This window comes from Saprolegnia diclina (genome assembly GCF_000281045.1).
Source record: "Saprolegnia diclina VS20 unplaced genomic scaffold supercont1.7, whole genome shotgun sequence".
In the NCBI taxonomy this organism is placed as follows: domain Eukaryota; phylum Oomycota; class Saprolegniomycetes; order Saprolegniales; family Saprolegniaceae; genus Saprolegnia; species Saprolegnia diclina.
Window position 1 is genome coordinate 188,952 of NW_008246074.1, and position 17,370 is coordinate 206,321.

A 17,370-nucleotide genomic window follows, 5' to 3' on the forward strand; every position below is an offset into this window, starting at 1 on the left:
CTCCCCAACCACTTGCGCGATTTCATTGCACCGCTGCGGCAGCTCCGGCGCCGGGGTACGATGGGTGCAGCGACGCGCGACGCTATCCCGATCGTCATCATCAGCAACCGCGTCTTGACCAAGAAGCAGTTTGCGGGCATTCAGTCGTATGAGCATGTCTACTATCTCCGCGGCTCGCCGCTTGCGCTACCCATCCTCGAGACTGCACGAGTCGGTCGCAGTAAACGCATTGTGATCTTGCGCAACTGCTCCGAACTCGCGAACGGTGAAACCGAGACCGACCCGAACGACGTGATGGACCAAAACATGATCGACACGGATGCGATTACCCTCCATCGATTCCTCACCGAAGTGTGCGCGGCGCAGCGCTCGGACGACATGGCGCGACCGACGATCCTCATTGAGCTCGTGCGATATTATCGTATGGCGTGGTTGTAGCTCATTTCGAGTATGTAGAGCCGTCCGAATAGCCTCCGGTTTTTGAAGGACCCGACGCTCAACTACCATGACGACGACGACGCGATCAAGATGCTGACCAAGCAAGCGATTGCGCGCGTCGACGATCCGCTCGACCGTATCTGCAACCCGTTGTATGCGTCGGGTACAAGCGGCCAGAATGCACAGAGTGTCATGTGTTGTGCGTAGGCAAAGTGTTTGTGTCGAATGCTCTCGATGCGCTCTTGGGGACGTGCAACAAGTATGGCAGCCTTCTGGAGCTCGTGCAGCTGCTCGTTTTGGGCGAAAATAATGCGGGTGGGCTCGATCAGATGGACATTCCGGTGCTCCAAAATGGCCGCCCGTACGGCGCTTGCTTCGAAGAGCTGCTTGTGCACCAAGTACGTTTGTACAACGGTCACTCGAGTTGGAGCTCATTTTTTGTATTTTTTAGGGCATTTTGTGTCTCGGGGTCTACCGCGCGCGGCCCGAAGCCGACACGAGCTACGTGGTCGTCAACCCGAATCCAGGGCTCGTCCTCGATCCTGCCGACAAGCTCTTTGTGCTGCGGTAGCATGCGTTTCGGCGCAGCTAATTTTGGCGCCAACAACCAACGACCTGAGCCAAAACCGACCGACTTTTGAATTTGGATGCGGCTCAAGCGGGTGCGGGCGAGCGCCCGGCGCCTCCACGCGCTTCTGATCAAGCCCCGGAAGCGCGACGAGAGCTTCCGGCGCTGGGTCGGGCGCAACCTCGACAAGTCTATCCTTGGCGCCACGATTGACCTCTTCCAAGCCTTTCTCGGGTACTCGCCTCTCGGTGTTCTCCAAGCGATGACATTATCACATTGTAGACTCATCGTCACGGGTCTCTATGGCCATAAAAACTGGATTGGCTGGAACAACACCCCCGACGCGGCCGAGCTGCGCTATTTCCACGCCGTCATTGGGTCGGTCTTCCTCTTTGATTATTGCCTTCGGTACGTTTGGAAAGGAGATCCGCGATTAACAATTTTCGGCAGATTCTTTGCGGCCGACAACCGCCAGTCGTATGTGCTGGCGCCGCTCGCCATCATGGACTTTCTCGCGATCTTTCCGCAGTTTACCGAGCTCGTCTTCTCGGAGGCATACCACAATGCGCACATTCTCTGGTTTGGCGCGGTTCGGACGCTGCGGCCGTTCCGGTGCCTTTGCTTCTTCCGGCTCGTGTCTTTTGCCTCGACAGCCAAGCAGCGCGAGTCGCTCCTGCTTCTTATCACCGTCACGTGCATCATCATTTGCTTTGGGGGCATGCAACAGGTGGCTCAACTCTTGGACTTTATATTGCTCTTACGAAAGTGGGCTAGGCCATCGAGGCGTGCCCGTGCAGTGCGCTCGGCGCCAACTGTACACCGGCCACGCGCGCCGTGCAAGCCGCCCACTGCCAAAACCTAACGTTCTACAACGCCATCTACTTTGTGGTCATTACAACCGCAACGCTCGGGTTACGTTTTGGATGTCATACATGTAGTCTATATGACGGTTGGTATAGGTCGGGCGACATTGCTCCCAAATCGCAGATGGGCCGTCTCGCGGTGATCATCCTCATCATTGCGTCCAGTTTGCTGCTGCCACTTCAAATCTCAACGCTGAGCGACGTTCTCAACCGAGAGACCGAGTACGACAAGGCGTTTACCGAGCGCAAGGAGAAGCACCCGCATGTCCTTATTTGCGGCGACGTCAACTCGGGCGCGTTGGATTTCTTTCTGCGGCAGTTTCTGCACCCGACCAACATGAACTGGAAAGACAAGGTCGTGATCCTATCGCCGACCCTGCCATCGAGCAACCTCAAACGTATTTTGCTCAACGGCGCCTACGAGCAACGGGTCAAGTACCTGCAAGGCTCGGCGATGCTCGACTCGGACCTCCAGCGCGCCAGTGCGTCGACTGCGCGGCTTTGCTTTGTCTTGGCCAACAAACTCGCACCCGACGCCGACCAGAGCGACACAGGGTCCAACTTTATCACGATCTCGCTCCGGCACCATAGCAAGCGCGGTAGGACCCTACCCCTAGCCCAGATTTTGTTGGACAAAAAAGGGTCCAATAGTCCCTATTTTCGTCCAAGTGCTCAAGTCGGACAATGTCAAGCACGTCTCGCTCTCGGGCGCCGACAACATTTTGTGCGTCGACCAGCTCAAGCTCGGGATCTTGGCAAAGTCGTGCTTGATGCCGGGCACAGCGGCCTTGATCTGTAGCGTTCTCTTTACGCTACGGCCGTTGATGGTCGACCAACGGTTGGGCCATTTGCGTGTGGTTTGGTTTATTATGTTTTGTGTCGACTAGGGACGGGTCGTGGGCCGCCGAATTTCTCTCGGGCTGCAGTCAACACTTGCACGAAGTGCACTTGCCCGTGTACTTGGACCGGCTCGTGTCGTTCGAGCTGTTTGCTCACGTCTTGTACCATGAATACCACATGGTTTCTTTGGGCGGCTGCGGTGGGGACGGCTCGTATTTTTTGTTTACACCGTCGCGGGTTCTCGGCGCCGACATGGTGCTCTACGTCCTCTCGTCCGACCTGGATGTCGCGCCAACGGTAGCCGGGCTCTCGTTGACGACGCTGCAAAAGTCGATTTTTGTTTTTCGATTCCTCAAATATTGAAAACGAATTCATTTTTAGGTACAAGGCGCGATTGCCCAACTTTGACAAGATCACTCAGGCGTGGAATCGCACGACATTTACGACCAAACTAAGGACAGCGGCCCGTGCGTCAAGGGCCTCGTTCAGCACGTCGTTTAAAGCGTCCGTGTCCCGCGTCGGGTCGCTCTCCAATATCCTTCGCCCGGGCATGAATAGCGCCAAGCCCGAGCCGAGTGCCAAGTCCCGAGTTAACTCGCGCGTTAGCCCCGTCTTGCCCTACTCGTTTGTCGACGACGAGACGCCGGACGCGCCCACCAGTGAGGTTCATTCGGCCCCCGAGGATGACGCGCTGGCCCCCGAGAATGACGTGCCGCCGTCCTCGCCATCGCACGAATCGGGCGCGTGTCCATTTTTGCCCACGGCGCTGGTGCGTCACGTAGTGCTCTGCGGTATGCCGCACTCGCTCCACGACTTTGTTGCGCCGCTGCGTCAAGAGCGGGGGATGGCCCCCGGCCTCGGGGGGACGCACCATTTGAGCAACGTCCCGATCGTCGTGATTGCGCTCAGTCGCATGACGCCCAAGGAGCACGCGGCGATCGCGGTTTACTCGAACGTGTTTTTTGTGCAAGGATCGCCACTCTCGCTACCGACGCTCTTACGCGCTCGCGTGCACACGAGCAAGAGTGTCGTGATTCTCCGCTCGTGCGGCACGACAGTCCGCAACAGCAGCGACCTCATTGACCAAAACCTCGTCGATATGGACGCGATCACGGTGCATCGGTTCATTTCGGATGTCTGCGCCATGCACACACCCTCCGGAATGCCTCGTCCCATGATCCTTATTGAGCTCGTACGTACTCTATCTATCTATCTATCTATCTATCTATCTATCTATCTATCTATCTATCTATCTATCTATCTATCTATCTATCTATCTATCGATTTATCTCATGCTCGACGGGACTGACACGAAAGACTGTAGAGTCGACCGAACAGTCTTCGGTTCCTGAGCGATGACAGCGGCGCTGTGGATAATGACGAGAGAGCGTCGATGAAGCGACTGACGCAACTAGTTATTTCCCGCGCCGACGATCCGCTCGACAACATTTGCCACCCACTGTATGCCTCCGGTACGTCGAGTCTTGGCATTCGTATGCAATAGATCAACACGAGTACTGTCTAGGGCATGTCTTTATCGCCAACGCGTTGGACGCGCTCATGGGCAACTGCAACAAGTACGGCAGCGTGATTGATCTCGTTCATTTGCTCGTGCTTGGCGACGACGCGACCGGCGCGTCGTGTGCACTCGACCAGATCGACGTACCACGGACGCTGTGGGGCCGGCCGTATATCGCGGCGTTCGAAGCGCTGTTGACGCACCACGTACACTGCTCGTGCGGGCGCAGCGTTTGGCTCATCGCAAGAGTGTAGGGCGTACTCTGTCTTGGCGTGTACCGCGTGCGCGGAGACAAGGCCAATTTTGTGCATGTCAACCCACCCCCCGACGTTGTCCTCAACGCCCACGACAAACTATTTGTCCTTCACTAATAACTTATTCAACTACAAAATTATGACGCAAGACATCATAACTCAGTAGTCGTTACTCGTATACACGCACAGAGTTGACAAAAGAAAGCTCCATGAAGACGGATTGATCCTTGACAGTAGGCTGTGTGGACTGCGACTTTATCAAGGACGCGTCGAGCACGCTTCACGCGGTTCCGGTCCCCTTGGGCGTGGCCTCGCCGACAATGCTCTTGGGCTACCCCTACGCGACGCTCAAGACGACCTCCAACATGCACCAAGCCGCATTCCGCAACCTCTGGCGCGCGCTCCGCGCGGGCATCGGGTTCAACGTCTGGCGAGTTGGGAACGATCGAGTCGTTCGCGCAGATCTACGACTACTAAGTCCAAGGATAACTGCCGTCAAGCCAAGCGTCGCAAATTGGATTTGCGCGCGTTTTGACGCCTCAACTAAACGTGTTTCGCGTTAACTTCACAATTTCACAAAGACGTTGCATACGTAGAGACCAGCAATCTCCTTCTTCATTCGCTCGCCGGTCCGTGGCTGCGCAGGCGGCGGCGCGGGGGCTCGTCTGGCTCTTCTGTCGTCGCCCGATGACGCTTGCGGCCGCGGGCGAGGCACTGGACGACACGGTCGGTCAAATCTTTCCAGGCGGCGGCAAAGCTACGCACTGTGTCGAGGTCCTCGGGAGACGCCAGCGACTGAGGCGGCTAAATTGAGTTGTTTATTTCAAAACAAACACCAAATCCTTGGGCCCCAAAATGACATGCGGTGGCGGGTTGAGCTGAACAAAGTAGTGTTGGGGCGGTCGCAAGCGATACAGCCCAATGCACAACATCTTCTATAGGAGATGTGAGACATGTACGGTACATATATACTGAACTATACCTCTTGGAGCAAAAATGCTTCAAAGAGCGTGTCGTACGTTTGGCCCCAATAGTGGATCGGAACTGGTACTTGGTCCAGCGGCGACGCATGGCCGTTCTCACCGCGCATACCATTATCGCCGAGCACGAGCAAGTGCGCAAGGTCGATCGTGCTGCCATGCACCGTGCAGAGCCCAAGGAGCGCATCCAGCATTTGAGAAAACAACACATTGCCTACACTCTACCATCAGACAAGAAGACACCGATATCGGCAACCGGCAGCATAGAACGGATGCGAAAAGGGCCGCAAGAAGTCTGGCTCGTCTTGGTGCACTACCGGTGGCGCGCTGTCGTCCGTTGCATCTCTGAGAAACTGCAAACTGGTGGGTCGTTGCTACGCCAACGTCGGTCAGTATGCACGATCGTCGACGCGACGACGATCAATACCACTTCCATCACAATCGAGGGTGGGAACCCGGTCGGATCGCCGTAGAGATCGCACACTTGGCGCAAGAAGCGGTGCAAAGAGAGGGCTTCCGTGTCGGCCACATACTCGGTGTTGTCGTCCTCGGTTGTATCGTCGCTTGAGGCAAGCAGCACGATGGTTTTGGCGGCAAACACGCGAATGTGGTGCGCGACCTCGATCGTATGGGGCGAGCCTTGCACGTGGTAGATGTTGCCATACGTGGCGATGCGTGCGTGCAGCGCCTCGGACATGGGCGTCGGACTCACAATCACAATGATCGGCGCCGCCTGACCGGGCAGGCGAAGCGGCTGGACAAAATCGAATAGCTGGCTAGGCACCCCACAGAGCACAATGTGCCCCGAGAGGTCGGGGGGTAAATCCAAGCCCAAAAACGTCTGAAAAGCCGCAATGTGTTCGGCGTGCGAGAGGCGCTGTACCGGCAGCATCGTGCGCCGGTGCGTGCCCGACAAACGCATGACCGAGAGCACAGAGAGAGGAGGTTTGCCCACCGATAATGGCACGTCGACGGGACTCGATGCACTCACTTCTGCGCTTTTTTCGAGTACGGGAGCAACGTTTTTGCAGCTCGTGTCGAGCGCTGCGACCGAAGGGCCGACGTCGTTGGGACTAAAGCGGGTGCTGCCGGCGCGGTCGATGGGTGGCACACACGTTTCCATCGAGTGGGGCACGACTGCGTTGCGCCGGCCGAGCGAGAGTTTGGTACTCACTTGTTCGCGTGTGCTCACCGAACTGCGCTTGGTGCTGGCTTTTGAGAGGGTTTTCTTGGGCGGAAGCGGCGCCACAAGGCTTGTGCGGTGCGTCAAGCGGCGAAATTGATTGCTAAACGCTCGAAAATTCCACGCTTGCACAATCTTGTCGAAATGCGGTAGTATTGCCTCGTACCTAGACACGCTTGTGAGGCATATCGTCATGAAAACCGAGTCGGATCGACCGCTGGAGCGTCGTGAGCGTAATGTCTTCGACCCGGGTTTGAACCGACGACGAGGTTGCAAGCACAAAGATCGACCACGTCCAGCGCACGTGCGCGGACGCAGGAAAGAGCCGATGTGCGTCGCCATCAAAGATGCCAATCGGTAGCATGTCAAACTCGTTGAAACAAATGTACGTCCAGGCCGTAAAGTTGATGAGGCGGTCGAGAAATTTGGGAATCCCACATTCGTAAATCCGGTGGCGTGCGCCCGACGTAAAGTCGTCAGCCCACGTCCCTTTGCTACACGACCAATTTCGTCTTTTCGGTAGGTGGTTAGGTCGTCATCGAGTGTACCTGGCCCGCGCAAGGCGCGGAGATGGAAACAAAAGGCTCGAAATAACACCTAGAATGCCGGGCACCAAACAGGCTTTGGCCAAGAGACCGAGCTTGAGTTGGTCAATGCACACGACATTGGTTGCGCCGGATAGCATGACGTGATCTAAATAGTCGGTGCCCACGACTTGGGCAAACACAGGCACTAGACACAAGTCACACCTACCCCTCGCAAGGTCGACTACCGTCCTTGTTGCAGTGCCGCAGCGAAATCGTGAAAAAATTGGTGGCCGTATCGTCCAAAGGCGTGCGCGTCAAAATGTAGCAAGCGCTCGCGACCAAAATACTGGCCCGGTGCAAATCGGCTTGGAGCATCGGCGAGCCCGAGAGGTACACGACGCGCGGCTCGTACTTGGGATGCAAAAGGAGGCGCTGCAGCCCGCGCGACGGCGGACCCGGTGCGAGCACCACAACTGTTGTATTCCACGTCATCGGGTTGGCGCAGAAAAACGTGTGGAGGAAGAACTCGAGCGCGCTCGGGGCGACGTCACCGACGACAAGGACGTGGGCATTTGCTTGCGGAATTGCTCGGTACGCGCGGTCGTAGGCCGAGACGCGGTTGAGCACGTCGCTGAGGCGTGAGATTTGGAGTGGGAGCCACGCCCCACTGACGCCGATCAAGAGAACCACGAGCGCCTTCCCCGCCGTACTGTGTGGTGCAATGTCACCATACCTACGCATTCAATTGATTCGGGGATTTATTCGTTTGAGAATCAAATGTACCCGAGGGTCGAAATCGTTATGACAATGAAGTACATGGACGTGTAGATCTCGAGCACTTGGCACTGCATTTGCCGCGGCTGCTTGTTCGATCGCGTACGTTCACACGTCCCGAACTCCGTGCACGGACACGCTTCGACCGCCTATACTCGGGCGTGAGCAGGATCGATTTATAGACCATGGAAGTACTTGAAAGAGACTGCCAAAGATGACAATAATGGAGATGACGCCGAGCGCCAAGGTGCAGATTTGCCGCCACTTGGCGCTGCGAATGAGCCCAAGCGCGCGAAACGTGCAAACACATCGCAGTGGGCGCAGGCTCTTGAGGCTCAGAACGAGCGTATGGTGCGTTGCGTCGTCCACGACCAAGTCGACGAGCTCGGGCAAGATCGTCGCAAATTCAACGAGCGGCAAGAACGTCAAGGCGTAGCGCACGCGCTGGTCGGCTGCGTAGAGTCTACGCAATTCTACTGTCAATATTACGACGCCAAGAAAGAAGCGACCGAAGGCTGTAGTCGGCCGCGTAGAGCGTGCCCATGGCCAAGTGCAGGTACTCGAGCCACATAGCGTCCTTGGTCGTGGCCCAGACGAGCCAATTTTTGACAATGTACAAAAAGACCGCGACCGCCCTAGGCAATGTGAGGCGGGGTAGCACGGCCTTTCGTACGCCAAGGCAAAGTGGAGGACGCTCAGAATGTCGGACGCGAGCGAGTGGGTGAGGTTGCGCACGACCCACTTACGCCGCGACTCGCCCGGCATGCGCCGCTGCAGGAGCGGGTGGTGGGGAGCCATGGCAGCCCCGGTGTGTATAAAGCGCTAATTTAGTCGTACGTCAGTTAGCACTAGGACCAATTTAGAGTTTCGACTACCATTACATGATCTTTTTCAAACAGATACAATGTCATTTTTACAGAGGTTCGACCCCGCTTGAAGTTTAGCTCCAAGTCGTCGTAGCGATCACGTCTGCTGCTCTACCCGACCACGGCCCACATCCTCGCCGCCAAAAAAGATCAGACTCACAACCTCGCCATCGAGGACCCTGGGCAGCCGGATCATCACTGGCATCCACGGCTTTCTAGCCTACACGAGCGTCGAAAATGTGTTCCATAGATCACGCTCGCAGGTCGACCAGCTCCATTCCTCGACCAAGATGCGAAGTCTTTGTGTCATAATGAAGATAACGCGGAACACGTTCATATATATATATAAAAGATGCTTCACACAAAAGACAGGCCAATGGCATCATTGCATCTTGTACAATCGATATTTGGTTAAAGAAGAAATTGTGATTGCAGTTGATTGCTGAACAATGCCTACAATCGATCTTTGCCCACTGTAGAGGCACCTACACCTAACTCTATAACTATCTACAAGAACAATTCTCTCACTCATCGCACAATAAACAAACGGTCGTGGGGGGCGAGGAGCGTGTCGGGGGCGGGGTTGACAAAAGTAAAATGCGCCACCGACGTCCTCGCGCGAAACACCCCGAGACACAGCGTATCCTACACGGCAAATTGGAATCTGACAAATACGGGACAAGTACAAACCTCGTGCAGCAGAAGCGCTTCAAAGCACGCCGCATACGACTGACCAAGAAGCGCTGCTGGCACCGGCACTTGGCGCAGTGCCCGCGGCCGCTCGGTATCGTCCGCCTCCCCAAACACAAGGAGGTGAAGGAAATCGATGCCGCTGCCTGTCTTTTTGCAGCTGCCAAGGAGCGCGTCAAGCGCGTTCGAGACGACAATATGGCCTAACCCCCCGACATTGAAGTCCAACGACAACACAGAGTGGCGTCGTACCGCCAGCAAACAGCGGGTGGCAAATGCTGTCGAGCACTTCATTCGATCGCTGCGTGCCATTCGTCGTGCCCATGTCTTCATCGTGCAAGGTCTTGAGGAACCGAACACTGCTCGGTCGACTCTAATATGGACGATTCAAGTCCATATCAATCGTTTATGCGATAAAAGAACCAGTTCAATGACAATCGACGGGCGGGGCGCGTCGACATCGAGCGACGTCTCACAAACTTCGGTGACGAACCGATGCAGTGTGATTGCGTCCGTGTCGGGCATATTGTGGTCAATCACGTCATTCGAGTCGAGCTCCGACTCGAAAACGTCGTCGTCGTCGACGTGCGGCGGCGTTTGCGCGCAGCTTGCCAAGATGACGATGCTTTTGCTGGTCGTAACGCACGCCGCTGCGAGCGTCTTGGCCGAGAGCGGCGAGCCGCAGATATAATACACTTGGTCGCGGCGACCGAGCCGGGCAAACATAGCCTCGGTGAGCGGCGCGCTGCTCACGACAACGATCGGAAGCACAGCACCATGCGACGCGTTGCGCAATGGCAAGATAAAGTCTTGAAGGGACGTTGGAAGGCCGCAGAGTACAACGTGCCCACGCATGGTCTCGGGCACAGCAGTGGCGAGAAACGCACCGTAGGCATCGATGGCCGCCGCCGGGTAGCTGCGATCACGCAAGAGCGCGGCGGCAAAGAGGGGCCCTTCGCCGTCTTCGACCGACGACGGCAGGACGAGGCGAGGGATGCGCGCCGGTGGTTTCTCCTCATTCACTGGCAGCGTCGGCTCGGTCGCCAAGAGGCCAGCATCGCTCACAAAAGAGTCGACGCGTGAGAGGCCGTGGTCGATACCGTCGGCCAATGCATTTTTCACCGACCGCGCGACGATCGGCAGCGAGCTATGGCGGTGCGACTGGAGCGACGTCGTAGTCGTGATTGACGTGCGGGCAGACAAGAGTCCGCCCTTGGCATTCGCGAGCTTGGTCGTAAACGTGAGAAAATTCCACGCTTGGGACACGTCGTCAAACGTAGGTAAGAGCGCCTTGTGCCTAGAACCACATACGAGTCGGTGCAAGGAGAAAGCGCTGGAGCATACTTTTGGAGCATGGCCAGTGTAATACCGCGCACGTGCTGGCGACATTGCGGCGTCGTTGCGAGCACGAAGAGCGTGTGGCTTGTCCGCAGTCGCTCCGACGATGGGAAGAGTCGGTACCCGTCGTCCGCATCGTAGAGACCCACCAGCACGATGCGCAGCTCCTGGAAGAGGAGGAAGGCAAAGAACGCAAAGGAGACGTTGCCCTCGAGGAACGTTGGCAGCATCACGTCATAAATGTTGTGGCTCGCCCCGCCGAGGTACTCGGTCACCCACCGAGGGTGCCTACATATGTTGTACGTTTGCGATAATCCCATATATAAAATGCCAAGCGCGTACCCTGTCTTCTCGAGACGCGTGGGGCTCGTAATACTGAACAGAATCGACGTCAAGAGCGCGGGAAGGCCGGGGATCAAGCACGATTTTGCCAAAATACCCATGACCAATTGGTCAATGCACAGAATATTGCTCGCGCCCGAGAGCGAAATGTGGCCAATATTGTCCGTCTTGCCGACTTGAACAAACAGTGGAACTAGATACCACGCAAATCAGGTTGACTTTTTTCGTTTCACAGAGATGTACCGTGCTTGTTAAAGTGTCGCAGTGAAATCGTAATGAAATTTGCAGCCGTGTCGGCCGTGTCGCTGTCCAGCGCGCGTTTGTCGACCATGACGTAGCACGCTTTGGCCGCAGCCGCTTTGGCCCGCAGCAAATCCGTGCGGGACATGGCCGAGCCTTGAAGGTACTTGACGCGCTGCTCGTACGCCGGGTCCAGTAGCACGCGCTTGAGGTTGTGCGACGGCAAGGACGGACTCAGGATCACGACCTTGTCCTTCCAGTTCAAATTGCGCGGGTTGAGATATTCGCGCAAGAAGAAATCAAGGGCGGACGCTGTCACGTCCCCACAGAGCACAACGTGCGGGTGCTTTTCGGTTCGCCCTGTAAACGCATTGTCGTACTCGGTCTACGAAAAATTGATAAAATGATACATTTTTTGCCGAGCGTCGTACTTCGCGGCTCACAACGTCGCTGAGTTTGCTAATTTGCATGGGCAGCACGACGCTCGATGCGATAATGAGCAGCGTCACGCTCACCCGCCCGAGCTGCGACTTGGGCGCAATGTCGCCATACCTAGTCAATGCCTTCTGCGATATGTCAATGCGACGAGCAACGCACCCGAGCGTCGCTATCGTGATGACGACAAAGTACATGGCGTTGTAGATCGAGAGGTCTTGGCAGCGCCCCGACGTGGTGTTTTTCTGCAGCACCGTGCACCGGCTCGGGTCCGGTACGTTCGACTTGCACGGACACGCTTCTATGGCCTACAACATATATATAAATGTTGCAACATTGATACATTGATCCTTTGAGAGTTGTACCTGGCCAATCGCGCCAAAGCAAATGATGATGGCGACGACACCAAAGAAGAGCGTGCCCATCTCGCGCTGTTTGGCCGTCCGGGCAAACGAGAGAAGCCGAAAGCAACGGAGACACCGGAATGGCATGAGGCTCTTGAGCGCCGCGTAGTACGTGTGGCTTGCCTCGTAGGTGGCCGGCGAGATCACCACGTCGATGAACTGCGGATAAATCGTAACAAAGTCGGCGAGCGCGACCGGATCGACGAAGAAGGCGACGCGGTCGTCGGCTGCATACAAACTAGTATCATGATGCATGATATTGTAGTGTCCTGACAAATAACAAATAACATACCAGAGCGCATAGTCGAAGGCAAATAGGACGCCCATAAAGGCGTGGGCGAGGCCGAGCTCGGCGCTGTCGACGCTGGTGTTCCACATGGACCAGTTCTTATCGGTATACAAGAGCGTCACAATGAGCCTAGATTGGTATCAGCTACATTGGCGAGAGGGAATAGTAAATACCCCATGCCCACTTGCACGATATCGAGGATCGACGAGAGGAGCGAGTTGTCCATGTTGCGCGCGACCCAGCGCCGGAACGTCTCGCCGCGCATGCGTGGCTTGATGAGCTTGCTCCGCACGCGTAGGTACACGACGTAGAGCCCGAAGCCCCGTCGCCGCCGCACCATGACGCTGACGTTCGTTCGGGCGGTTCGAGGCTAAATACGGCGAAACACAGCATCGGTTGTCGTCCCGCAAGCGCTGTAACGTGTCATTTTATCGCCAAGACAAACAAATCGATGTGCAATTCCGCATACGTCTTCGGTCGCTTCTGACTTGTGGCAGCTAGCACAAGGTTTCGCAACAAGCCGATGTCAAGCTGAATAACTTAGTGAGCAAGTCGTCACAGATAAGGGGCATCCTCGGCCATGCTCCACGTCGGTCGTCCAGAAGACAAAGACACTCACTGTCTCTAGCGTAGGAAGACATCGTTTTATGGCACCCTTGGCTTGCGCAGCGTCGATGATCAACGGAGTTTGGATAAAGAAGGACCGTCAAAAACAAAATCACATGAAACTCCTACACTCTACTAGTATTTTGGTGGTAACTTGGCTACACTGGAGCCTGCAAAGGGAGAGATGCTGGGGTTGAGGCGTCTACTACTAGTATAAATCCCTCGAGAGGGACTCTTCACGACGTCGTAGCTGTCGCGTCGGGGAAATAGAGACAGCAAAAATCTGACTTGCCGAGCGCGAGCAAATGCCGGCCGTCCGTCGGGTGCCACCGAAGGCTCAAGATGGCCAATGCCTCTGCAGAGAGAGCGGTCCCATCAGTGTGCGCACATTCAACTGCCGAGTGGCTTACCGTCGGCGACTTCGATCCTACCAAAAAGGTCATTTAAATAAAAGAAAAACAAATATCTACCACGTCACGCCGGCCGACGACCAGAGACAGACCTACAGCACACCATCGCTTCTATGTATACCCTGCTTGTGCACGAGTACGTACGCGGTTGTTGGCGCAGGCGAATGCAAGCGTGCACGCATTCGGGCTCCATCGAAAGGTCTTGACCGGTTTGGTCAACACTATTACCATCAAATCCAGAATCGAATTCTGGCATCGACGTCCATTTGGTACCGAGGACGGTGTGGAGCTCCATCGTCTGCGTCGTCCAGATCCAAATGTGGTGCGGCATATTGTCATTTCGCGTCGCAAGCAGCGTTGCATCATGGCTCCAGGTCATGGCACCAACGCCCAGCCGCGGCGACTCTTTCCTACATCCAGTCAACGTCCCAGCCGCCAAACCAGACGCGCTTCCATACAGTGGGTCAGGCTGCACGGTCGTGACGACATGGGGCAGTGCTGCGGCTTGGAACACGAGGGACTTGCTCGCTCGTCCTGGGGCTACCTCTTCGTACACCATCACCTAGCCCCATATTCGATCATATCCTTGTCTTCGCGTATCCTGTCGACGGTATATCAGGTTACCGGGTCGGATCGGGCGCGCGACGCAGCAATACTGCTCGGGTGCTCAAGCTCGGCCACGGGCTTGTAGTGCATGTGACTGAGAATGCGCACGCGCTCGTCGTAGCTCCCAACAGCGAGGAACTGCCCCGTGGGGGACCACGCTAGACTCTTGACGCCGAGTGCGTGCTGGTACGCCTGCAGATGCCATATTTGTCTCGATCGCCGTCGGAGTCGCCAGGAAGTACCTCGTACGACTGGAGAAGCGACCCGTCCGGAGCGTAAAACAGCAGTCGGTACTCGAGGAACGTATCCCGAATGCAAATCGCGCGGCCGTCCGAGGTCCACTGCACCTCGACCAGGTCGTAGCTCGCCACATCGAAATGCGACACCATCTCCCACGACCCAACGTTGTAGATGCCCAGCATGTCCTACCATCCTTTAGCCACGCGTCGCCGCTGGAGAGGACCTGTTGTACCTTGCAGTCGGCGCGCTCGGCCACGGCCAAGTACGCGCCATCGGGTGAGAAGGTCAGGCCGTCGGTCCCGAGCTTGGGCTGGCGAATCACATACTTGGACGCATCAACGAGCGACCAGACAGTTGCGTGGATGCGAAAGTCGGAAATCTACTGCCAAGGTCCGTAGGAGCAGCGTGGGGAGGCGTCGCACCGTGATGATGTGGCGTGTGTCGGGCGTCCACTTGGCGCCAATGAGCCCGCAGATCCCTTCGGCGATCTTGCCTAAGCATGGCCGCAATGAGGCGACGCCATAGGTGCGCAATGTACACTGCCACGTCGGGTCGGTCACGGAGAAGACTTGGACGAGCGCGCGTTTGTACATGGCGCAGAGCACGAGGTGCAGGCCATCGGACGAGTCGGACGGCGCCCACTGCACGCTCGAGATGAGGTCGACGCACGTGTAGACCTGGACGACGGCCATGTTGAGCGTCGCGTCGCGGATGCTGAGCCGCGTGTCCTTGGCGATACCGAGGTACCGCCCGCAGCTGCTCCAGCTCAGGAGGCCCGCGCTGTGCGGCAGGAGCTGGCTCACGTTCGTGCTGCTCGCCATGGTCTTGGTGCAAAAAAGCCTAATTAGGATTTGGGCCATATGGGATGGACGATTGGTATCCGGATTTTGAACATGAAGCGGCGGATCGACCTGCGCTGGCTCGGGCGCACCAGCAGGCTCGTGTGGTACGATGGCACCTCCGATCGCATGGTCGAGGCCAGCGCCAAGACGGTCTTGGGTCTACCTGCCGAGACGCGAATCCTCCTGCGCGACGGCGACGGCGACCACGTGCCGGTCGCTGGCTGCCTCCCGCCCGGCACCTACGACGTGATCGTGTTTGACGGCGCACCGCCGCTGCCCACCGACGAACCGCTGCCTGTAAACACGATCGCCCTTCCGGACGACGCGGTTGCGGTGGCGCCGCCCATGCTGCCGCTCTACCGCACCGTTTTGGGCCACAAGCGTCAGCGCACAGCTTCGGTCTCGACGATCATCGGCCACTTTATCGAGGTCTTCACGGTATGCACCCTATAGCGCACGCATTTGATGACCCTGCGCGTAGGTGCCAATCGCCGCCAATGACGTGGTCAACTTCGTGCCCAACCATGGACCGTTTGCCCTTCATAGCCTGTGAAGACTGCACTTTTATCGCACCAAAATACTGACGGACCTGTAGGTACGCGGCGCTCGTGGCGTCCGAGTACGACCCGCCGGACGCGACGTCGTTTTACAAAATCGCGTCGTCGGCCGTCGTCCTCGATCGACAGCGTGCGATCCGGTACTATGCGATCCCGCCCTCGGACGTGGTGCAGCTGCCACCGGCTGGAAAAGGACCGATCTTGCGCGCGTACTTAAAGACGTCACGCCTGCACGCGCTGCCAGCCGAGACCAGACGGCGTCTACTCGGGCTCGCCGAGGTGCTCAAACAGTCGCCCGACGATCTTCTCGCGGCATACCACCGCTTTCTCATGCAGTTTACGCCCATTTCCAAGGCGCAATTCACCAAACACCAGCAACGCACGTCATGACAATGCAGCGTGCCAACGGTGCGGAAGAAGAGCCAAGTAGTTTTCCATCACTTATCCGGATGTCGTCCCTCAAAAAAAGCGAAGTTCATGGCGTCGGTTGGATCCGCATTTTCATTTGCTCGTTGAGCTAACATGTGGTGCTAGCTCACTGGCAAGTAGAGACCGTTGGGTCGAGAGAGCCACGCCAACGAGGCTTTACATCTGCACTTGCCTTCTAGATTCTCTTCGCCAGCGACGTGGAGGACCGTGACGACAGGCTACATTCGACGCCTCTTGACACCACTTGTAGCCCAAACAGTCGGCTGTCAACGAGATGCGTCGTTCAACCCGACTCCGTCACGTTGTCTTTGACACAGTTGTATCGCATTGGCCAATGGTCGACACTGCATCGATCGTCGTCGACGCGCAACGTTCGCAGCTACTGCACGGGTCATACACGCTGCCACGTCATGGATGGCCTGTCTACGAAAATCCTGTATCCAGGAAGCAGACACTGGAACGAAAAAACGCGTGTCGCGCCACAACCGACAAGAAACCGCAGTGTAACCAATGCAGCTGCGCGTCGGCGTCCGGGTCGACGGCCTGTACGCGAGCGGCGACGTCTGGTTTCCCGGCACGATCGTCGACGCCAACGACGGGCTCTTCACCGTGCGCTACGACGACGGCGAGGTCGAGGAGAGCGTGCCCGAGCACCTCCTCCGGCTGCACGAGGTCGGGACATGGACCGTCGGGTCGCGTGTGCTCGCCCGCTACAACGGCGACGACGACTTTTACGCTGGCACGATCACAGCAGTAGACGACGAGAACCGGGTGTACGACATCGCGTACGACGACGGCGAGGTCGAGGAGAACGTCTCGTATGCGTTCATCATGGACGAGGACCGGGCGCCATACTCGGCCCGCTCCGAGGCGTCGCTCATCGGCGGCGACGTGCCTTCGATTGCCGAGAACGACGATGAGCCTGCAACCGACGCGCCCGCGGTGCTGACGACACCGATGCCTCGCAGCAGTGAAGCGCCGGTGCCACTCGTTGAAGCCACACCTTCTGTAGAAGTGACAACAGTGACAGTGACAAGAGACGACGCTCCAAGACTCGAGGTTGTTGCCGCTGCACCAAGTCCCGTACACGAGCCTAGCGTCACGGAGACCGTCGAGCCAATCGCGTCTAT

General features: G+C 57.0%; 7 protein-coding genes across 8 annotated transcripts; 4 read left to right on the forward strand and 3 right to left on the reverse strand.

Moving 5' to 3' along the window:
- The first annotated feature begins 50 nt into the window (after positions 1–50).
- Positions 51–1,035, forward strand: SDRG_02968 (hypothetical protein). The gene is made up of 4 exons (XM_008608580.1): positions 51–408; positions 457–601; positions 646–836; positions 890–1,035. Exons 1-4 carry the CDS (start codon positions 61–63, stop codon positions 1,007–1,009), a joined length of 804 nt encoding a protein of 267 aa, XP_008606802.1. The 5' UTR covers positions 51–60; the 3' UTR covers positions 1,010–1,035.
- Positions 1,036–1,085: 50 nt separating this feature from the next.
- Positions 1,086–4,625, forward strand: SDRG_02969 (hypothetical protein; the record flags this gene model as incomplete). The annotated part of the gene is made up of 10 exons (XM_008608581.1): positions 1,086–1,240; positions 1,289–1,414; positions 1,457–1,733; positions 1,781–2,468; positions 2,521–2,707; positions 2,757–3,038; positions 3,091–3,901; positions 4,034–4,181; positions 4,235–4,434; positions 4,483–4,625. The coding sequence occupies 10 exons, from the start codon at positions 1,086–1,088 to the stop codon at positions 4,597–4,599; spliced, it is 2,991 nt and encodes a 996-aa protein (XP_008606803.1). The 3' UTR covers positions 4,600–4,625.
- A 405-nt stretch (positions 4,626–5,030) lies between these two features.
- Positions 5,031–8,777, reverse strand: SDRG_02970 (hypothetical protein). The gene is made up of 11 exons (XM_008608582.1): positions 8,620–8,777; positions 8,456–8,581; positions 8,142–8,409; positions 7,956–8,095; positions 7,418–7,905; positions 7,194–7,377; positions 6,861–7,139; positions 5,890–6,811; positions 5,719–5,836; positions 5,465–5,676; positions 5,031–5,417 (listed from the first exon to the last, which is right to left on the reverse strand). The coding sequence occupies exons 1-11, from the start codon at positions 8,742–8,744 to the stop codon at positions 5,301–5,303; spliced, it is 2,979 nt and encodes a 992-aa protein (XP_008606804.1). The 5' UTR covers positions 8,745–8,777; the 3' UTR covers positions 5,031–5,300.
- A 443-nt stretch (positions 8,778–9,220) lies between these two features.
- On the reverse strand, positions 9,221–12,948 carry SDRG_02971 (hypothetical protein). Its single transcript, XM_008608583.1, has 12 exons — positions 12,724–12,948; positions 12,554–12,679; positions 12,223–12,499; positions 12,020–12,165; positions 11,854–11,974; positions 11,426–11,807; positions 11,183–11,375; positions 10,847–11,128; positions 9,926–10,799; positions 9,755–9,875; positions 9,503–9,705; positions 9,221–9,457 (listed from the first exon to the last, which is right to left on the reverse strand). Exons 1-12 carry the CDS (start codon positions 12,888–12,890, stop codon positions 9,341–9,343), a joined length of 3,009 nt encoding a protein of 1,002 aa, XP_008606805.1. The 5' UTR covers positions 12,891–12,948; the 3' UTR covers positions 9,221–9,340.
- Positions 12,949–13,249: 301 nt separating this feature from the next.
- On the reverse strand, positions 13,250–15,253 carry SDRG_02972 (hypothetical protein). Its single transcript, XM_008608584.1, has 11 exons — positions 14,951–15,253; positions 14,835–14,905; positions 14,645–14,791; positions 14,415–14,597; positions 14,191–14,364; positions 14,025–14,128; positions 13,840–13,976; positions 13,711–13,787; positions 13,627–13,658; positions 13,567–13,583; positions 13,250–13,511 (listed from the first exon to the last, which is right to left on the reverse strand). Exons 1-11 carry the CDS (start codon positions 15,231–15,233, stop codon positions 13,393–13,395), a joined length of 1,344 nt encoding a protein of 447 aa, XP_008606806.1. The 5' UTR covers positions 15,234–15,253; the 3' UTR covers positions 13,250–13,392.
- A 47-nt stretch (positions 15,254–15,300) lies between these two features.
- SDRG_02973 lies at positions 15,301–16,393 on the forward strand. 2 transcript variants are annotated; one of them, XM_008608585.1, is made up of 4 exons: positions 15,301–15,692; positions 15,736–15,803; positions 15,850–16,297; positions 16,346–16,393. In XM_008608585.1, the coding sequence occupies exons 1-3, from the start codon at positions 15,306–15,308 to the stop codon at positions 16,199–16,201; spliced, it is 807 nt and encodes a 268-aa protein (XP_008606807.1). In that variant the 5' UTR covers positions 15,301–15,305; the 3' UTR covers positions 16,202–16,297; positions 16,346–16,393. The 2 variants fall into 2 exon arrangements, with proteins under 2 accessions (XP_008606807.1, XP_008606808.1); XM_008608586.1 differs by having other exon boundaries at positions 15,301–15,683.
- Positions 16,394–16,750: 357 nt separating this feature from the next.
- Positions 16,751–17,258, forward strand: SDRG_02974 (hypothetical protein; the record flags this gene model as incomplete). Its single annotated transcript, XM_008608587.1, has 2 exons — positions 16,751–17,221; positions 17,253–17,258. The coding sequence occupies 2 exons, from the start codon at positions 16,751–16,753 to the stop codon at positions 17,256–17,258; spliced, it is 477 nt and encodes a 158-aa protein (XP_008606809.1).
- Positions 17,259–17,370: the final 112 nt, after the last annotated feature.